Source organism: Plectropomus leopardus, chromosome 10 (assembly GCF_008729295.1).
Source record: "Plectropomus leopardus isolate mb chromosome 10, YSFRI_Pleo_2.0, whole genome shotgun sequence".
Taxonomy (NCBI): domain Eukaryota; kingdom Metazoa; phylum Chordata; class Actinopteri; order Perciformes; family Serranidae; genus Plectropomus; species Plectropomus leopardus.
Window position 1 is genome coordinate 29,662,677 of NC_056472.1, and position 15,377 is coordinate 29,678,053.

Below are 15,377 nucleotides of genomic sequence, written 5' to 3' on the forward strand. Positions count from 1 at the left end.
TTACTTGTTGACTGCTAGTGTCCAATCTGCGAATAAGATGACGTTGCTGATGTTTTTTCATTATGTCACATCATTGTTGAGCAGGCTAACAAGCACAGAGTGAGACTAACAGTATCTGGGACAATACGAAACGTGTTTGGGAGAGCTTCCCCAGGACGTGGTTGGGGCCGAAGTAAGCAGTAAAGTCCACGTGTCAGGGGACGCATGCCATTGTTTCTCTGACAATGCTACATTGCGAACAACAAATCTGTGGTCAAATCAGCAGGGGCAGAGCTAGGTAACATTAGCTGTTAGTCAGCCAGCTGATGGTCTGAACTAACTGACAGAAGTTGTATTGAGTTACATTATGATGGGTTCAAGCTCTAAAAGTGGTGTAGAAAATGCACAAATTCATGCATTAAAAAAACACCAGAATGCAGGAAATTATGTATTTGACGGTCAAAATTTTCTCACAGAGTAACTCCTATCCCCCTGTTACATATGTGCCCCTTAATGTTAAAACCAAACCTACGCCCCAGGGTCTAGTCCTCACCTGCCGTGTTTCTTATCACTGGAATGTGAGCGAACCAAACCACTGCCCCTCTTTATGATGTGTTTTGTCTAATCATTGTTGTTAGGCTAAACATGTTGCCTCATAGATCATTAACTGTGTGTTGTAATTTTTCTGCGTACAAATTAGGGGTTATAGTCACTTTTCTGACCAACAAACTTTTGGCTGCGTGCTGAAGGATGTTTATATAAAGACGCAACACAAAGTATTTTAGGAAGTAACCTACTATCAGTGGCTCAGCCAGCTCAAAACAAAGGCTGTTATCAGCTGTTATTCATGATCTTTATCTTTAAAAGAGACGTTGTAGGTAAACCAATGTAGGTTTATAGAAACTGTCTTAATTTTAAACATAAATTGTTAATGGGGCACAACTGCAGGGCGATCAGAAAATGTTATGATGCAGAACTTTTGGACTTTTAACATGATATCAAAAATGTTTTAACATGTATTGTAATTAATTTGCGGCACGGTGGTGTCGTGGTTAGCGCTGTTGCCTCACAGCCAGAGGGTCACTGGTTCAATCCCATGTTGGGTTCGGCCCGTGGGCAGTTTGCATGCTCTCCCTGTGTCTGCGTGGGTTTTCTCCGGGGTTTGTAATCCTCCCACATTCCAAAGACATGCGGGTCAGGTTGATTGGTGACTCTAAATGCCCTTAGGTGTGACTGTGAGCGTGAAAGGTTGTCTGTCTATGCGTCGGCCCTGCGATAGTCTGGCAACCTTCCCAGGGTGTACCCTGCCTTCTGCCAATGACAGCTGGGATTGGCTCCAGCCCCCCCGTGACCATTGCGAGGACAAGTGCTTACGGACAGTGAATGAATAAATGTAATTCATTTGTAGCTGAATGAATACAACCTTGCTCCACAGCAGTGGTTGTAGGGGTTTTTCCTTCCTCGTAGCTCTATAGTATTAGAGGAAAACCAGGACCCTAATTTATTAATCTTTAACAGTTTATTGGGCAGCACTTAAATCATTCATCAGCCAAAGTGCCTGTTTCCTACATCACAAATAAATCATTAAAGATTAATCAATAATAATGTGTAATGAGAGAATAACTCCCAGAAGGAATCACACTGAAAGTAGACCCCCCCCCCAAAAAAAAAAAAACTTGACTGTTATTTATGAGGAATTTAACATGCACTCTCAGCAAGGAGGAGTTCCTACTTTAGAGTGACTGAGGCTGGTCTAACCATATTTCAGTGCAGGAAATATAAACTGCAAAAAAAAAAAAGAAAACGTTTGACATGGCTGTCACCAGTTAAACTAATCCAGTCCAGTGCTGTATCTTGCAGCTGTTGTCCAGTTACTGTTTATCTCTTGTTAACTGTATAAAAAGACCTTGGAAATGTGCCCTGGATACAATTATAACTTTGAGATACAAAAAATGCAATCTGTTTTTAGAAATGTGCTTCTATAGCTGCATTTTCATGGTTTCAATTCAGTGTAATAGTCATTCTGGAGATTCACACAAGGAGGATATTACAGGTTTCCCATTGCCAATTTATGTCTGGAGAAGAAAAAAGAAGCAGATCTGTCAAATGTGTTGTCTAAATACTACAGAAATTAAGTTTAATCTTGCTTTCTACTATCCTTTTTATTATCTACCGTGCAATGTTTTTTTAGTGAGATAAAACTACAAATTGATTTTGTAAATATGGAAAGTTCACAAAGAGATATCTGTTCATATTGGAATGAACAAATTCGCAAGATAAAGCTTTGGAATAAACAGAAGAGGGCTCTTTATCGAGATGATCTGTAATGTTGGGTAAGCAGCTCATATGATGTTGTTTTTGTTTTGCCTTTAATTTTTTGTGTGTATTTTTGTTTTCTTCTCCACATGTTTTGTTTTGTACATGAGAGCTGAAGATGGTTATAAAATAACAGTGGCTTGTAATCCCATGTGTGATATTAAGTATAACGCTTAAATAAAAATCTAAGATATGTTTTGTTTTGCCCATTTTCTCCTGCTCTGATCATCTGTGTTCCCGCAGGTTTGGAGGACTATATGAAACGGTATGGAGAGGGCATAACGAGGGTCTTGAACTCATTTGGGCCTGTACCAAACTTCTCTGGCAGTGAGGCGGCCAAGAGCATGGTTACTGTAAGTATGATAGCAGAAAAGAGAGAATGCTTTAACTGAAACTTGTGTGTAAAACGTAACAGTATTCACTTAATCAAAACAGACGCTGTTGCCTTTTTATGATTTATTTCCCACTGATTTGGTCCATTGAAGATAATGTTTTGTTGATTGAGTCTTTAGTTCAGCATGACTGAAAGTCAAGAGTTACTTCTCACCTTAAGGTCAAATTGCTCTCTCCTAAATAGTCATTACTTAGTCACATGCTGTCACAGGCTGTTAAAATGTTAGCTTCACAAGGTCACTGTGTGAGGAAACCCCTGAGCTGGTGCAATAAATAGTTTAAGGTCAAAGAGAGCTTGTTTTCTGGTGCTTTTTGCCTCACTTAGAAAACTTACATGCCAGCACACAAGTTGGAGTCAGTAAGAGAGTCATATTCTCACTGTGGACATTCATTTTTCCTTTGCAAGTTGACTCATGTTGCATTAATACAAAGTCAGATCACAGTGTGTAATCAGATCACAATCAAACACAATCATCTATATTCTCATCCACTGTATTTCCAGTTCCTGAGGAACTCAAATATGGCTGTCAGAGGGTGGATACGTCATCTGAATGGCATCTATTCTTTGCTTTTTCTAACATTTCCTTCTCTGTTGTTCACAGGAGATGTGTGAGCTGATTCCCAGCGATCCACAACATCTGTCAGCAAGGACAGAGCGGAGGGACCAGCTCCTCATGCATCTGGCCAAGCTGAAGAAGGAGCACTAAGATCAGCATGCAGGGCCCAATGCCAAGAAAAGTTGTGATTATGACTAAAAAAAATGTGAAATTTAGCAGACAGATAGGAATTAAGTAGACAGACATCTCATTTTTAATATTTAAAGCAGCTGTACACATTCAGAGCATATCTGTAATTCAGAGGGGATTGTTTGCACACAGCTCTCAACATGGAGATCTGAGCCAGCGGCTAGCAGCTAACAGCACAAACAGCGCCAACATGGGCAACAGTGCTGACAGAGCCAACAGTGTCCCTGAGGGGGGACCGGAGGGTGGGTGCTACACTTCTGCATCAAGGACACTCGCATTATCAGCATGGTATGAGTGCAGCGCAGAGCTGTGGCAATAAACTAGCCAGTGAGATTCACACACAGGGACTCACAATTACTAACACACACACAACCATCTACCAAAACAATGAAAAGAGAGGCACATATTACGACACGCTGTGACTTCAGTATCTGGTCAGGACGCCATTGCATCACTTTATTTTCGTGTAGCAGATTGTTATTTGCAGCTGTATTAATGCTCTGAATGTTGCGTACGGCGTGTCCACTTAGTGTTTTTCTTTAGCAGAAAAGTGGTGGCAAGGCACTGGGGGGCACTTCATCCCACTTTTTTTCAGGGTGGCTGCAAACACTTGCTACTCCAAGGGAACTACTAAAAAAAGACACTGGCGCTTAGAAAAAGAAAAAAAGCTATGTGGATACAGGCCCTTACAGCTTCTTTAAATAATCAAAATCAATATCTCAGGAGTGATGAAAAACCTGGTAAATTTTTTCAGCAATAATGAAAATTTGAACTTTTAAAGTGCCTTATTATGAACAAAAGTTTTTTTCTACAATTCGATCTCAAGACTAATATGGACTGGATTTAAGGAAATTGTCGCACCAGGTGCTACACACACACATCTAATGGGGGAAAAAATGTGAATTTCATTAATAAAACAATGGATTTATACTTTGATTTTTATATTCACCCCATACAACATGTGCAAACCTATTGATGAATGAAAATGAAATGAAAAATGAAATGAATCTGAGTAATGCAGTGGTCTGTGTTCCCTCCAGCGGAACAAATGGATGATTTGTGTTGCATTAACTGGACACTGATAAGTTCCTGACTCCCACGAAACAAAGAACAAAACATGTCACGAGTGCTTTTTACACTCGCTGTGACATTTCTGCTCCGCTTATGTTGCAGATTTCATTTCACAGTGATACCAGGCCAGAGTGACCATCACATGATCGTACTGTGTGGCTTATGAGATGTGCACCGTTACAACCAAAACAAGAATATAAACATTTCTACAGTGAAGATTATATACAGCAAGTATATATAAATTAAAGGTTCAATACAGTGTTGGTCTATATCAACATATTAATTCGGACACTAAATATTCTGTCAGAAAGGTTTTAGTTATGAAAAATAAGAAGATAATTTAAAAATATAAACATGTTTGAAGGTTACAGTGTCAATCATAATGTTTTGTTTTGTTCATGTTAATATTAGGCAATTATTGTGTACAGTCCAAATATTTGGACAATTTGTATTTTGATGTTTTGGCAATATCATTTTGAAACTCTTGCTGATAAAGCACTTTGAATTCAATTGAACTGAGAGAGAGAGAAAGATAAAAGGGAGGGAGGGAGGGAGGGAGGAGAAAGCAAGAGAGAAAAAGGGGAGGAGGGAGAGGGAAAGAGGGGAAGGGAAGAAGACGAGAGAGAAAAAGAGGGAGGGAGAACGTAAGAAACAGAGAGAAAGAAAGGGAGTGAGTGACAGATGGAGGGAGGGAGAGAGACAATGAGATGAGGGAGTGAGAGACGGGGAACAGAGAAAGAGAGGTAGAGAAAGAGAGACAGAGCGGGGTGGGGGCAGATAGTTTTGGCAATATCATTTTGAAACTCTTGCTGATAAAGCACTTTGAATTCAATTGAACTGAGAGAGAGAGAAAGATAAAAGGGAGGGAGGGAGGGAGGGAGGAGAAAGCAAGAGAGAAAAAGGGGAGGAGGGAGAGGGAAAGAGGGGAAGGGAAGAAGACGAGAGAGAAAAAGAGGGAGGGAGAACGTAAGAAACAGAGAGAAAGAAAGGGAGTGAGTGACAGATGGAGGGAGGGAGAGAGACAATGAGATGAGGGAGTGAGAGACGGGGAACAGAGAAAGAGAGGTAGAGAAAGAGAGACAGAGCGGGGTGGGGGCAGATAGAGAGATGGGGAGACAAAAAAAAGGGAATGGGGAGACACTGAGAGAGAAAGAGAGAGGGAGGGAGCAGAAGGAGAGAATGAGACAGAGAGAGGGTGAATATGAAGTCAGTATAATTTAAAATTGACATATCTTTAAGTTTTATGAAAAGCTGACGGCAAACAGAATTGCTGAGTTTAAAAGTTGAATAATACCAATAATGTTTGAAAATGTGCAATACTTTAAGGTTTGTTAAGAAGGTTAAGATACACTGAAGTGCCGGCCTAACTGTATAAATATAAGGTGAAGTAATAGGAATACGATATATTAGTATAAGTGTCATTGAGAAAGCTGAAGCGAGAGAAAGGAGACAGACGGACATGCACAGCAAACAGAGGAACACTACTGTACACACATTATACAGTATACTGTATGAAAGAGAGACAGGGAGGTGCTAAAGAGGTTAAACAAATGTCACCCTGGGCAGTTTTGTGGCCTCTTTTTAAATATTTCTACATGTTTTAAAACTTGAAGTACCATGTTATTCATAACATTCATAACACGAAGTCAGCACTGATTATTTCATCAACACAGATAATAGAAATGACATATCATTCATTTGATTGAAGATATCAGATGGATTATTATGACAATTTTAATAGATTTTTTCCCCAAAAAATGCAGAAATTACGAGCTTGACTGAGGTCACATGAGACTGATTTTCACTTAAAAACTAAAACTTAAACGGGAAACTTACTACACAAGTGAATTAAACCTTAAAAGTAACTTGTGATGTAATGTAATGAAGTGATATACTTTGTTACAGTATATGTATTTATCTTTAAATGTTAGTACACCACATTTTCCCAGAGCATTTAGCCACTACAAAATACGTAGGGAAGGAAGGATGGAGGAAGGGGCGAACAGACAAACGAAGGAATGTGAAGGTATGAAAAACTTGATTTTTGTTTTGTAAATCCTTGCGAGAACGACCTTGTTTTTGTTTTTTTCAAGTGTAATGTGCGCTCCATTTTTAAGGTGGTGTATGTAACGAAGAAATAACTTCATCATTCTCAAAATTCGGACTGCTTGCTTTTCTAGCAACATTATTTACATGTACTTTTACTATCAAAACTTGAGCACATTTAATATCATAAAATTAGTTTTGATGTATAAGTACATTAAATATAAGATGTTTAAAGACATTTACTCAAGCTATACTCTATTATGTTAATTTAACTTCTAACAAAGTCATTTTCTGAAGTTTTCAAAGTTAAACAAACAGCTGAATTTGGCATAGGAGTGAAAAAAGAATATCTGATACAAATATATAGAAAACATTGTTTGACAGAATAAAAATACGCTAAAGGGTAAGTTATCATACATGTTTAGCATTGCAAGCAAGTTTATAATATATATTTTTCACAGATAAAATTATTCTATTATTTTTAAAAATGAGAAAAAGAAAGACAGATAAAAAATAAGAGGAAAGGAAGAGAGAATGATGAGAAACGATGTCAGGAAGGTCGACCATGCTTTTGTGAATTGAGAATTCAATCTTTACCAAATGCAGGTGGCTCATAACATCCTCCACGAGGGCAGAATGTGAAGCAGCAAGCGTTTGCTTCCAATTTAATAATGTTAGACTACATGCACGTAGTCATAAATAATACTCTGTTGAAAGCCAGTTAACACAAGATCAGAAAATTAAATTCCACTTAAATTTGCCAACACGCTGTGAATCACGCACTGTAATACCTGACAAGTTGATTTTACTTAAAAAATTATAGAATACAGATTGCCTTGAAAAATGTGAGTAAATAGAAATATCTTAATTTATGTTAACTTTATATCTAATTGTTAAGTTTGCTTAAACATTTAGTCATATTTACCTAATTTTGTGAAGATGTTGCAGCTTAAAAATGACATGTTTAATTAAATCAAATCTACGTTTTAGCAACTTCAGTAAACCAAGTTTGCTGTGCTATTTATCTGCATTCTCCTAAAACTAATCACCAGTCATATCTGTATTTTCTTAAACATGTTAATAAAATAAAATTGCAGATCTCCTCACTTCACTATTGGTAAAATCCTCTTCGTCACGATCAAGTTTAGTCAGACTGACTTGGTTTACTAAAGGTGATAACGCCTAAAAAGAACATGGTGATTTCACTTGTTATTTTTAAGTTGCAGTGACCAACAAAATTAAGTTAATACAGCTGAATTTAGATTATCATTAATATTTGTCGTTATTTTTATTTTCTTTTTTTTCAAGGCAATCAGTTTGCAAGATTTTTTTTAAGAAAGATCAATGTGTCAAATTTTGCAGTGTGGCTGTGCCACTAAACCCTTTACCCAGCCTTTGAGAAAAAAACAAACAAGCAAAAAACTCCTGAGCTCCATCAATGTAGTTTAATTCCCCAAAACTGTCCAAATGATCTTAAGAATAATCATATAATTAAAACGTCTGTTAAGTAAGAGACAAAAAGTCTGCCTCCTTCATTGGGTGCCCTGCAGGTCTGGCCCCACCCCGGCTCCTCCCTCCTGCAGATGTAACGTTAAAAGCAGGGCAGGTGCGTCTCCCACTAAGCTGGAAGACGAGTTTAAGACGAGCTGACCCTCCTTTTGGAGCGCGGAGGACATTTCTCACATCACACTCACACAGGATTATTTCGTTTTCCCCTTATGGAAACGTTTTGACGCGTTCAGGGGTAACTCCTACAGAGACAGGTGAGCTCTGAGATTTGTGAATTCTCTGAACTTTGATCTAATTTCTTGAAATAGATGTACTGATGACAGAAGCTCAACAGGCAACAATTAGGTCTACCTGACAATAATAAAGTCGACCTTTCGCTTAGTAAGTGTGCAGCTATTTAGCGTGATTTATGTCTGTAGAAAAACTGTGTGCGCCGTGCAGTTATTGAAGGTAAAATCCCATTAATTGAATCACGTCGGGAAAACCTCAAATTGCCTTTTAGTAATCATGTGTTCTCATCTTAAAAGCAATTACTGATATGCGAAAATGATCATTTATTTTAAAGTACAGTAAGAAGAAAGAAGAAAGTGCAGATTGTATAATGTATCCAAATAAGAAAAGAGATGGGTTTAAATGGAGATTTAAGGACGATATCCATCTTTTTTGCGATTTTATTCCACTCAATACTGTATCCGCGGTACTTTCTACTTCTACTAGTATGTTTACTTCTGTCTTTTAAAAAAATCACACCCTTGGAGTACAAGGAGTGCAGTGGAAGAAAAGCAACGTACTTTTTAAAATAGATCACATCAATTTAAGACATTTTCAAAGTTATTATCGTGTTAATAAATAACTATTGAGACTTAAATATTCAGATAATAGTTAAATTAGTTTTTTAGAGTTCAAATGTGTTGAAATCTTTTTGTAGAAGTACAACAGTATTAACTTGGTTGCAAAAGTGATCAAAAATTAGAAATAATATCTTTTCAGTATTGTATGTATCATTATCTGGCTGCTGAAAGGAACTGGTACCAAAAGCCAAAAATAAGGCACTGGTGGCTGCTTTTTGAAGTTTGTTGCACTGGCATTGGCACTTTTTATGTCCCATCTATAATAGACCTGGAGCTCTGTGTCCCACAGTTTGGGGTCTGTTTTCCATCTCTATGTAGAATTTCGGGGCATATATTGGCAGAAATTATATTCATTACTATGTTTTCATCAACTGAAACTAAGAATTGTTGTGTTTTGTCACCTTAAAATGAGCCGTTTCTATCTAAATACAGAGGGGGTCCTCTCTCACTGAGATGCCATGTTGTACAGTAGCCCAGAATGGACAAACCAAACACTGGCTCTAGAAAGGACCATTGTCGTTTTTCACATGTTCACATCATTCACCATAGCTCTTCTACACACCTGTCACGTGCACAAAGTTTCAGTTTGTTATAATCTGCAACGTTATTAGAAGCCCTATCAACACCTACAAAGCATACTTTTAGAGAAGATTAACCCTTTTAAAAATCCATCCAGGTTTTAATGAGCTAAAACTGTTTCCATGTAGACAAGAGGTCAAAACTTAATATATATAAATATCTGTTTATGAAATGATCTGTATATGTTTAGACAGGGCCTAACACTCATTCTTTAAAATCCCACTTATGACCCATGCCATGATATATTTGCCAAAAAATAACTCTACTCTCTGCTATGCATTGCCAAAACATTAAAATACCACAAGATAATCTACAAGGAAAGGAACTGTAGGCCAACAACAGGTATAATCTCTGGCCTTTAGAGATTTAGAGGCTCTGTGTTAAACGTAGATAGTCAGATGTTCTTAATCAGCATTGCTGAACTTTGGGTTTTCTAGGCTGTTAACCTTCTGCCTAAATCTTGCCTTCTGCAGGTTAATTGAACTCCCAGTGTCCTCCTTGCCACAATGAGTTGGGGAGCGCTCTACGCCCAGCTGGGCGGTGTCAACAAACACTCCACCAGTCTGGGAAAGATTTGGCTTTCTGTCCTTTTCATCTTCCGTATCACTATCCTGGTCCTGGCTGCTGAGAGCGTCTGGGGAGATGAGCAGTCGGACTTCACATGCAACACGCAGCAGCCTGGCTGCAAAAACGTCTGCTATGACCACTTCTTTCCTGTGTCGCATATCCGCTTGTGGTGCCTGCAGCTTATATTTGTGTCCACTCCAGCCCTGCTGGTGGCCATGCACGTGGCCTACAGGAAACGAGGGGATAAGAAGACCATGCTGGCCTCCAACCGCACTGAGAAGATGACGGATAATGACCTGGAGACACTGAAGAAGAGACGTCTGCCAATCACAGGCCCACTGTGGTGGACCTACACCTGCAGCTTGTTCTTCCGACTCATCTTTGAAGGTGGCTTCATGTACGCGCTGTACTTCGTCTACGACGGCTTCCAAATGCCCCGGCTGGTGAAGTGCGAGCAGTGGCCCTGCCCCAACAAGGTGGACTGCTTCATCTCCAGGCCAACAGAGAAGACCATCTTCACCATCTTCATGGTGTCTTCGTCGGCCATCTGTATGGTGCTCAATATAGCTGAGCTGTGCTATCTCATCGTCAAGGCGCTCATGAGGTGCTCGAACAAGAGGAAACACCCGTACACTCACACGGACAGCATGACGAGGGATAATTCCCATCTGGAGAACAAGAGGAACGAGATGCTGCTGTCTTCGTCCACTGATTCGACCAGAGACAAGATGTGTTGAAGAACAGATGTGGGGTGATACCAGAGAAGAAGAAAGGGCCAAACTGTAAATCTAGTCACCTGTAAGTGTCACAGATTGTGTCTAAAGTTTGGTAATAAGGCTCTAAATGTGAGCATACACCAAAATTGTCTCACTGGAAGGTAAAACTGCGACAATGGTTGCTTAAAATTACCACATTATAGATTAGACCAGCTAGACAGCAGCTCTGTCTCATAGAAATTATGTTTATATACAACTCATTTTAAACAGCAAATAAGGTTTGAGGGAAACGCAATGCAGAGCGAATTATTTTTTCTTATGACATAATGAGGAAATTAATTAATGTCCCTGGCAAGTCACAAAACTGTTGATACTGAACTTATCAGCAAAACGTTCACTGACAACCATGAATTGACTACTGACGGGCTCAGAGTATCAGGTGGCCCCATGGCCTCCATTTGCAAAATGCCAAATTCACACATACAAACTTAACGTGGTAAGACCGTGTTGATGATATGAGCTCAACATTTTGTTTCTCTCTCTGTATCAGTCTGGACTCGCTGCCACACAAACATTTTGTGTGGGTGGGATTACTCGCCTTGACTGACAAACTCCATCAGCCAATCTGTGTGTCCTCTTCATCACTAATGAAGCCATTTAGTAAATCAAGCCTTTGCCAAATCCAGTCGGAAGAATGGCTAAAATGTCTTTTCCAATCTCAGCAAGTACATAGACTTGTTCTTGTTTAATTGTTTTTATTGACTAGATTTCTGCAGTAACATCCCTTATTGCTGTGTTTACTCTGTTAACAGTAGAATTAGCTGTTGCTTTGGGAGCTTGGGAGTTTTTCAAACCTGCATTTTATGCCATCAACTACTACGCAGTTCCTGATTGGCTGCTAACGTTGTCAACTACAATACGGATTCCTGATTGGCCCTGATTGAATTTTAATTTCTGGATATAAAGCGAGGCGGCACCGAGTTCAGACTGATGCACACTCACATCATCATTATGGTCTCACCTGGCTTATGCAAATCGGGGAAGGGTCTCAAAATATCCCCTAAGACACACAAAACAACCACAAGGACACTTAAGCCCACTAAAAGATGAGTGACTAAAAAAACACAAAAAAAAAAACACCACTAAGTATGTGTGTCTTGCTCCATATATGTGCCCAGGGGGCCACTGTCCACATAATGCGCCCATGCTCATGTGTCGTTCTGCTAAAATAGGCAATCTTGCAATACATTATCCCTTCATAGTGACTACAGAATTAGTATTTTAAACTTTTTTTTAATTAATATTTAACCTAAATCACGATATTCCCTTAACCAAAGTGTGCTTGTTGCCTAAACCTAACCCTAAATTATAATGCCAAGGTCCAGCACTTTGTACACTCGCTGTTGTCCACATCCACCTCCTTGGCAAGCTGAACATTGTCTCTGAGAATAATTCAGGCAGCAGTTACATTGCAAATGTAATTTAGTAACATATAGACAGAATTTCTAGGAGACAGCGTTGGTCTGGTCTGTATTATATGAATATTTGCTTGGCCTTAATATTTGACTCTAAAGGCAGTCAGAAATTCTCCCCTGACCCAAAAAACAACAACAACAAAAAAAAATATGGATCATACAACAGTTTAACTTGAAATCTGGTAGAATTTCAGGGCACACAGGGGGACTGCATTGTAGGCTTTAAATAAAGAGTTTATTTCTCTTTTTTTCTGGTTTCAAGGCAATATTTTTGTCTATAAGATATTCTTGTAGGTCAAAATATTGCCTAAATAATCAAAAAAAGAGAAGAATTAACTATATATGTGGAGCCTACAGTGTGCAGACCTCCTTTGTGCCCTGAAGTGAAGTACCTGAATAGTTTTGCATGGGACACTTGGTCCCTCTTCTGAAATCTGGTAGAATCCCCACCAGTGTTACTTAAAGAGCCTATTTCGGGTTTTATCAGCATCTTTTAATCTGTGGAGCTTCCACATTATCACGTGTCACCTTACTTTTTTCACAGTGGATACATGGTGAAGGTTTTAATTTACTGTTCACTTTTCTAAGTTGCTTGAATGTTATGAACCGGTGAAAGAATGAGTCTACGCTGACACCTAGTGGTTGTTAGTAGACCCCCACCGCACCCCCCACCCCCGCACCCCCTCCTACGAGCACAAACACCTTCCTCGAAGCCTGAATGATTTGTTTGGTGTTTTGGTGAAGAGGAGGGAGAACAAATGAAGTTATGACAAGTGAAGGAGAAACAAAAATGTGGAGTTAAGTAAGCACGAAGTTAAAAACAGTTAGACTTTAAAAAAATAATAATAATATTACTATTTTTTTGCATTTTTAGTGTGTTTATAATTACTGAGAAGTGTGTTGCACAAAATGAGAGATGAGATGATACTTTATAACATGAAGTCTTACCCACCACGCCACGGTGGTTTAATGCTCTTTGCTGTTCAATCAAATGAAAATGTCTATTGTCTTTTACTTGAATTAAAAGTGGATGAAGGGTTTCTATACACAAGTTAACACTTAAAAACCTGAACAAACTGGTTTTTATGTTTTCCATGACATGGGGAGAAGGCACACAGCAACTTAAGAAGACATGGCACAAATATTAGCAAAGAATCAGTAAAAAGAAAATCATCTGAAAATAGCAAAACAAAACAAAAATTTTTTTAATTACAAAAGAAAAAAACACGAAAATGACCCAAAAGGTGCTGAAAGTTTGATGTATTTTATTTTTTTTCTGCAAGATAATGTAAATTTAAAATTATTATAATAATTAATAACATTTTTGAAAAATTAATTTTAAGGTAATTTTCTTGCCACCTTTTACTAATTTCTTGTTACTCATTGCCTTATTTCCCCATGTTTCCAAAAGAAGTCAAACCAACATGCTCAGGTTTCAAAGCGTCAAATAGCTTGTAAAAAGTCGTCTGAATGCAGCACCAGAAAACTGATATCAATCCAGGTTTCAAAGGGTTAAATAAACTAAACACACTGAGAGTGTGTTGCATATTTGCAAGATATGTTTGGACTGTGTAAGACCCTGTAAGTGCAAGAAGTGTCCCAAACAAATCACGCTGCATTATTGATCAGGATCTGGATATTTTAGTCTAAAAAGAAAAAAAGTAAGAACTAATGTCACTGAAATATTAATTCAGAGTTTTTTTGTACAGAATGTTATTTTGAATAACAAGATGTTTGAAGTTTGTAAAGATACTAAATCTGTCCGCCTTATAGTAATTTCCAAATATGAATTATTGAATATTTGACTTCATATTTCTGCATTTTTTAACACTTGTTTTTGCCCCTGAAGTAGCAGTATGAATTTGAAAAAAAATGTGTTATTTGATTGCTCCTGAAGGTTATTTATTGTTATCATCAGCTTATTGCTAAACCCAATATTGAGGTAAAAGCCTACGCTCTTTGTTTTTCTAAATCCCGTCCAGAAGTTGTTCTGTTCAGCCCAGACCAGGCAGTCCTGCGCTATTTGGACTTGTCTTGTTGTTGCAGCGTGTACTGACCCCAGCTGGCTGTATCAGCTTTCAGCATGTACCTTATTTTAGCCACCACACTAATCGCCGCTCGCCCTCTTAACACGAGGAACTACGGGCCGATCTCAAAGTGAAAATGTCTTTGTGTTCCCCCCAATCCAGGAATAACTGCGCTGGATTAGTCACATCTGTGTTTTTAAAATAAATCACTTTATGTGAACAGAGAACAGTGATTTGAAAAGATCGGAGAGGGGTATGTGATACATCATGAAGTGTAATGTTGACATTTTTAAGTAGGCGAGAAAAGTTTTGACCAAAGATCTAAAAAATCATGCATTGTCATAGATGATGCAAGAAAAATAACATTTTAAATTGTTTTGTTTGTCTGGTTTGCATTGACCTCTGACAGCTTGCTTTCTGTAACAGCTGAATGACATTCTGATTTGTGATACTGAAATAATTTTAAAGGGACAAGCCTGATCATTCCAGTCCCGAAACTATTTTTTACAAATATCTTTGTATATAGTAGCAGTCTGCCTTTAACAGCACACAACATAGAAATGAACAGAAAGCTTTCTGAGCAAGAGATGAAGACATTAAATGTTGGTGACTGTTTTTTGTAACTGTTTTTTATCACAATTGCACTTTGATCCTTGAAGTCTTTTTTCATAAATCAGTGAAAACAAAACTGCGTGGTTATTTATCTTTTTTAATATGTCTGCCTCATGGGGTGTGGGAATGCTAAAATATTAGTAATATGGTTGCCCTGTGTTTTTTTCTCAAAATTGTGCTCCCTTTAATCACCAGATATCAGCTTTTTAAGAATATCCTAAAGTAGGATAACAATTTATATAGATAGTGTGTTTATATGATCAGCAGTGAGTTTATAGTGACCTAATGACAATTTAATGATGCTTTTACTTTTAAAATAAAGTAGGCCTTGTAGCACTTTTTGAAAATGTAATAAAATGTGCGCTTAACTTGATTGAAAATGTAATGTAAAGTCTCTTTTTTGTCATTTTGGTGTGTTATTACATTTTCAAAGAGTTACCTTATTAGGTGCTACAGGCGTAACTACTATTGTTTTTATTTATGTATTTAG

The 15,377-nt window shown here is 38.1% G+C and overlaps 2 protein-coding genes and 1 long non-coding RNA gene across 3 annotated transcripts in view; 2 read left to right on the forward strand and 1 right to left on the reverse strand.

The window, feature by feature from the left end:
- Positions 1-3,619, forward strand: part of cryl1 (crystallin, lambda 1) — a 41,641-nt gene extending 38,022 nt beyond the window's left edge. Inside the window, exons 8-9 of the mRNA XM_042494508.1 lie at positions 2,539-2,648; positions 3,291-3,619. Coding sequence (XP_042350442.1) covers positions 2,539-2,648; positions 3,291-3,395 — 215 coding nt within the window. The 3' untranslated portion in view covers positions 3,396-3,619. The remainder of the gene's footprint in view (positions 1-2,538; positions 2,649-3,290) is intronic.
- The window catches only part of LOC121948950, a 49,608-nt gene that overhangs the window by 19,797 nt on the left and 14,434 nt on the right, over positions 1-15,377 (reverse strand). The gene's annotated exons all lie outside the window — the stretch shown is intronic.
- Positions 7,870-13,437, forward strand: gjb8 (gap junction protein beta 8). Its single transcript, XM_042494509.1, has 2 exons — positions 7,870-8,314; positions 9,964-13,437. Exon 2 carries the CDS (start codon positions 9,997-9,999, stop codon positions 10,792-10,794), a length of 798 nt encoding a protein of 265 aa, XP_042350443.1. The 5' UTR covers positions 7,870-8,314; positions 9,964-9,996; the 3' UTR covers positions 10,795-13,437.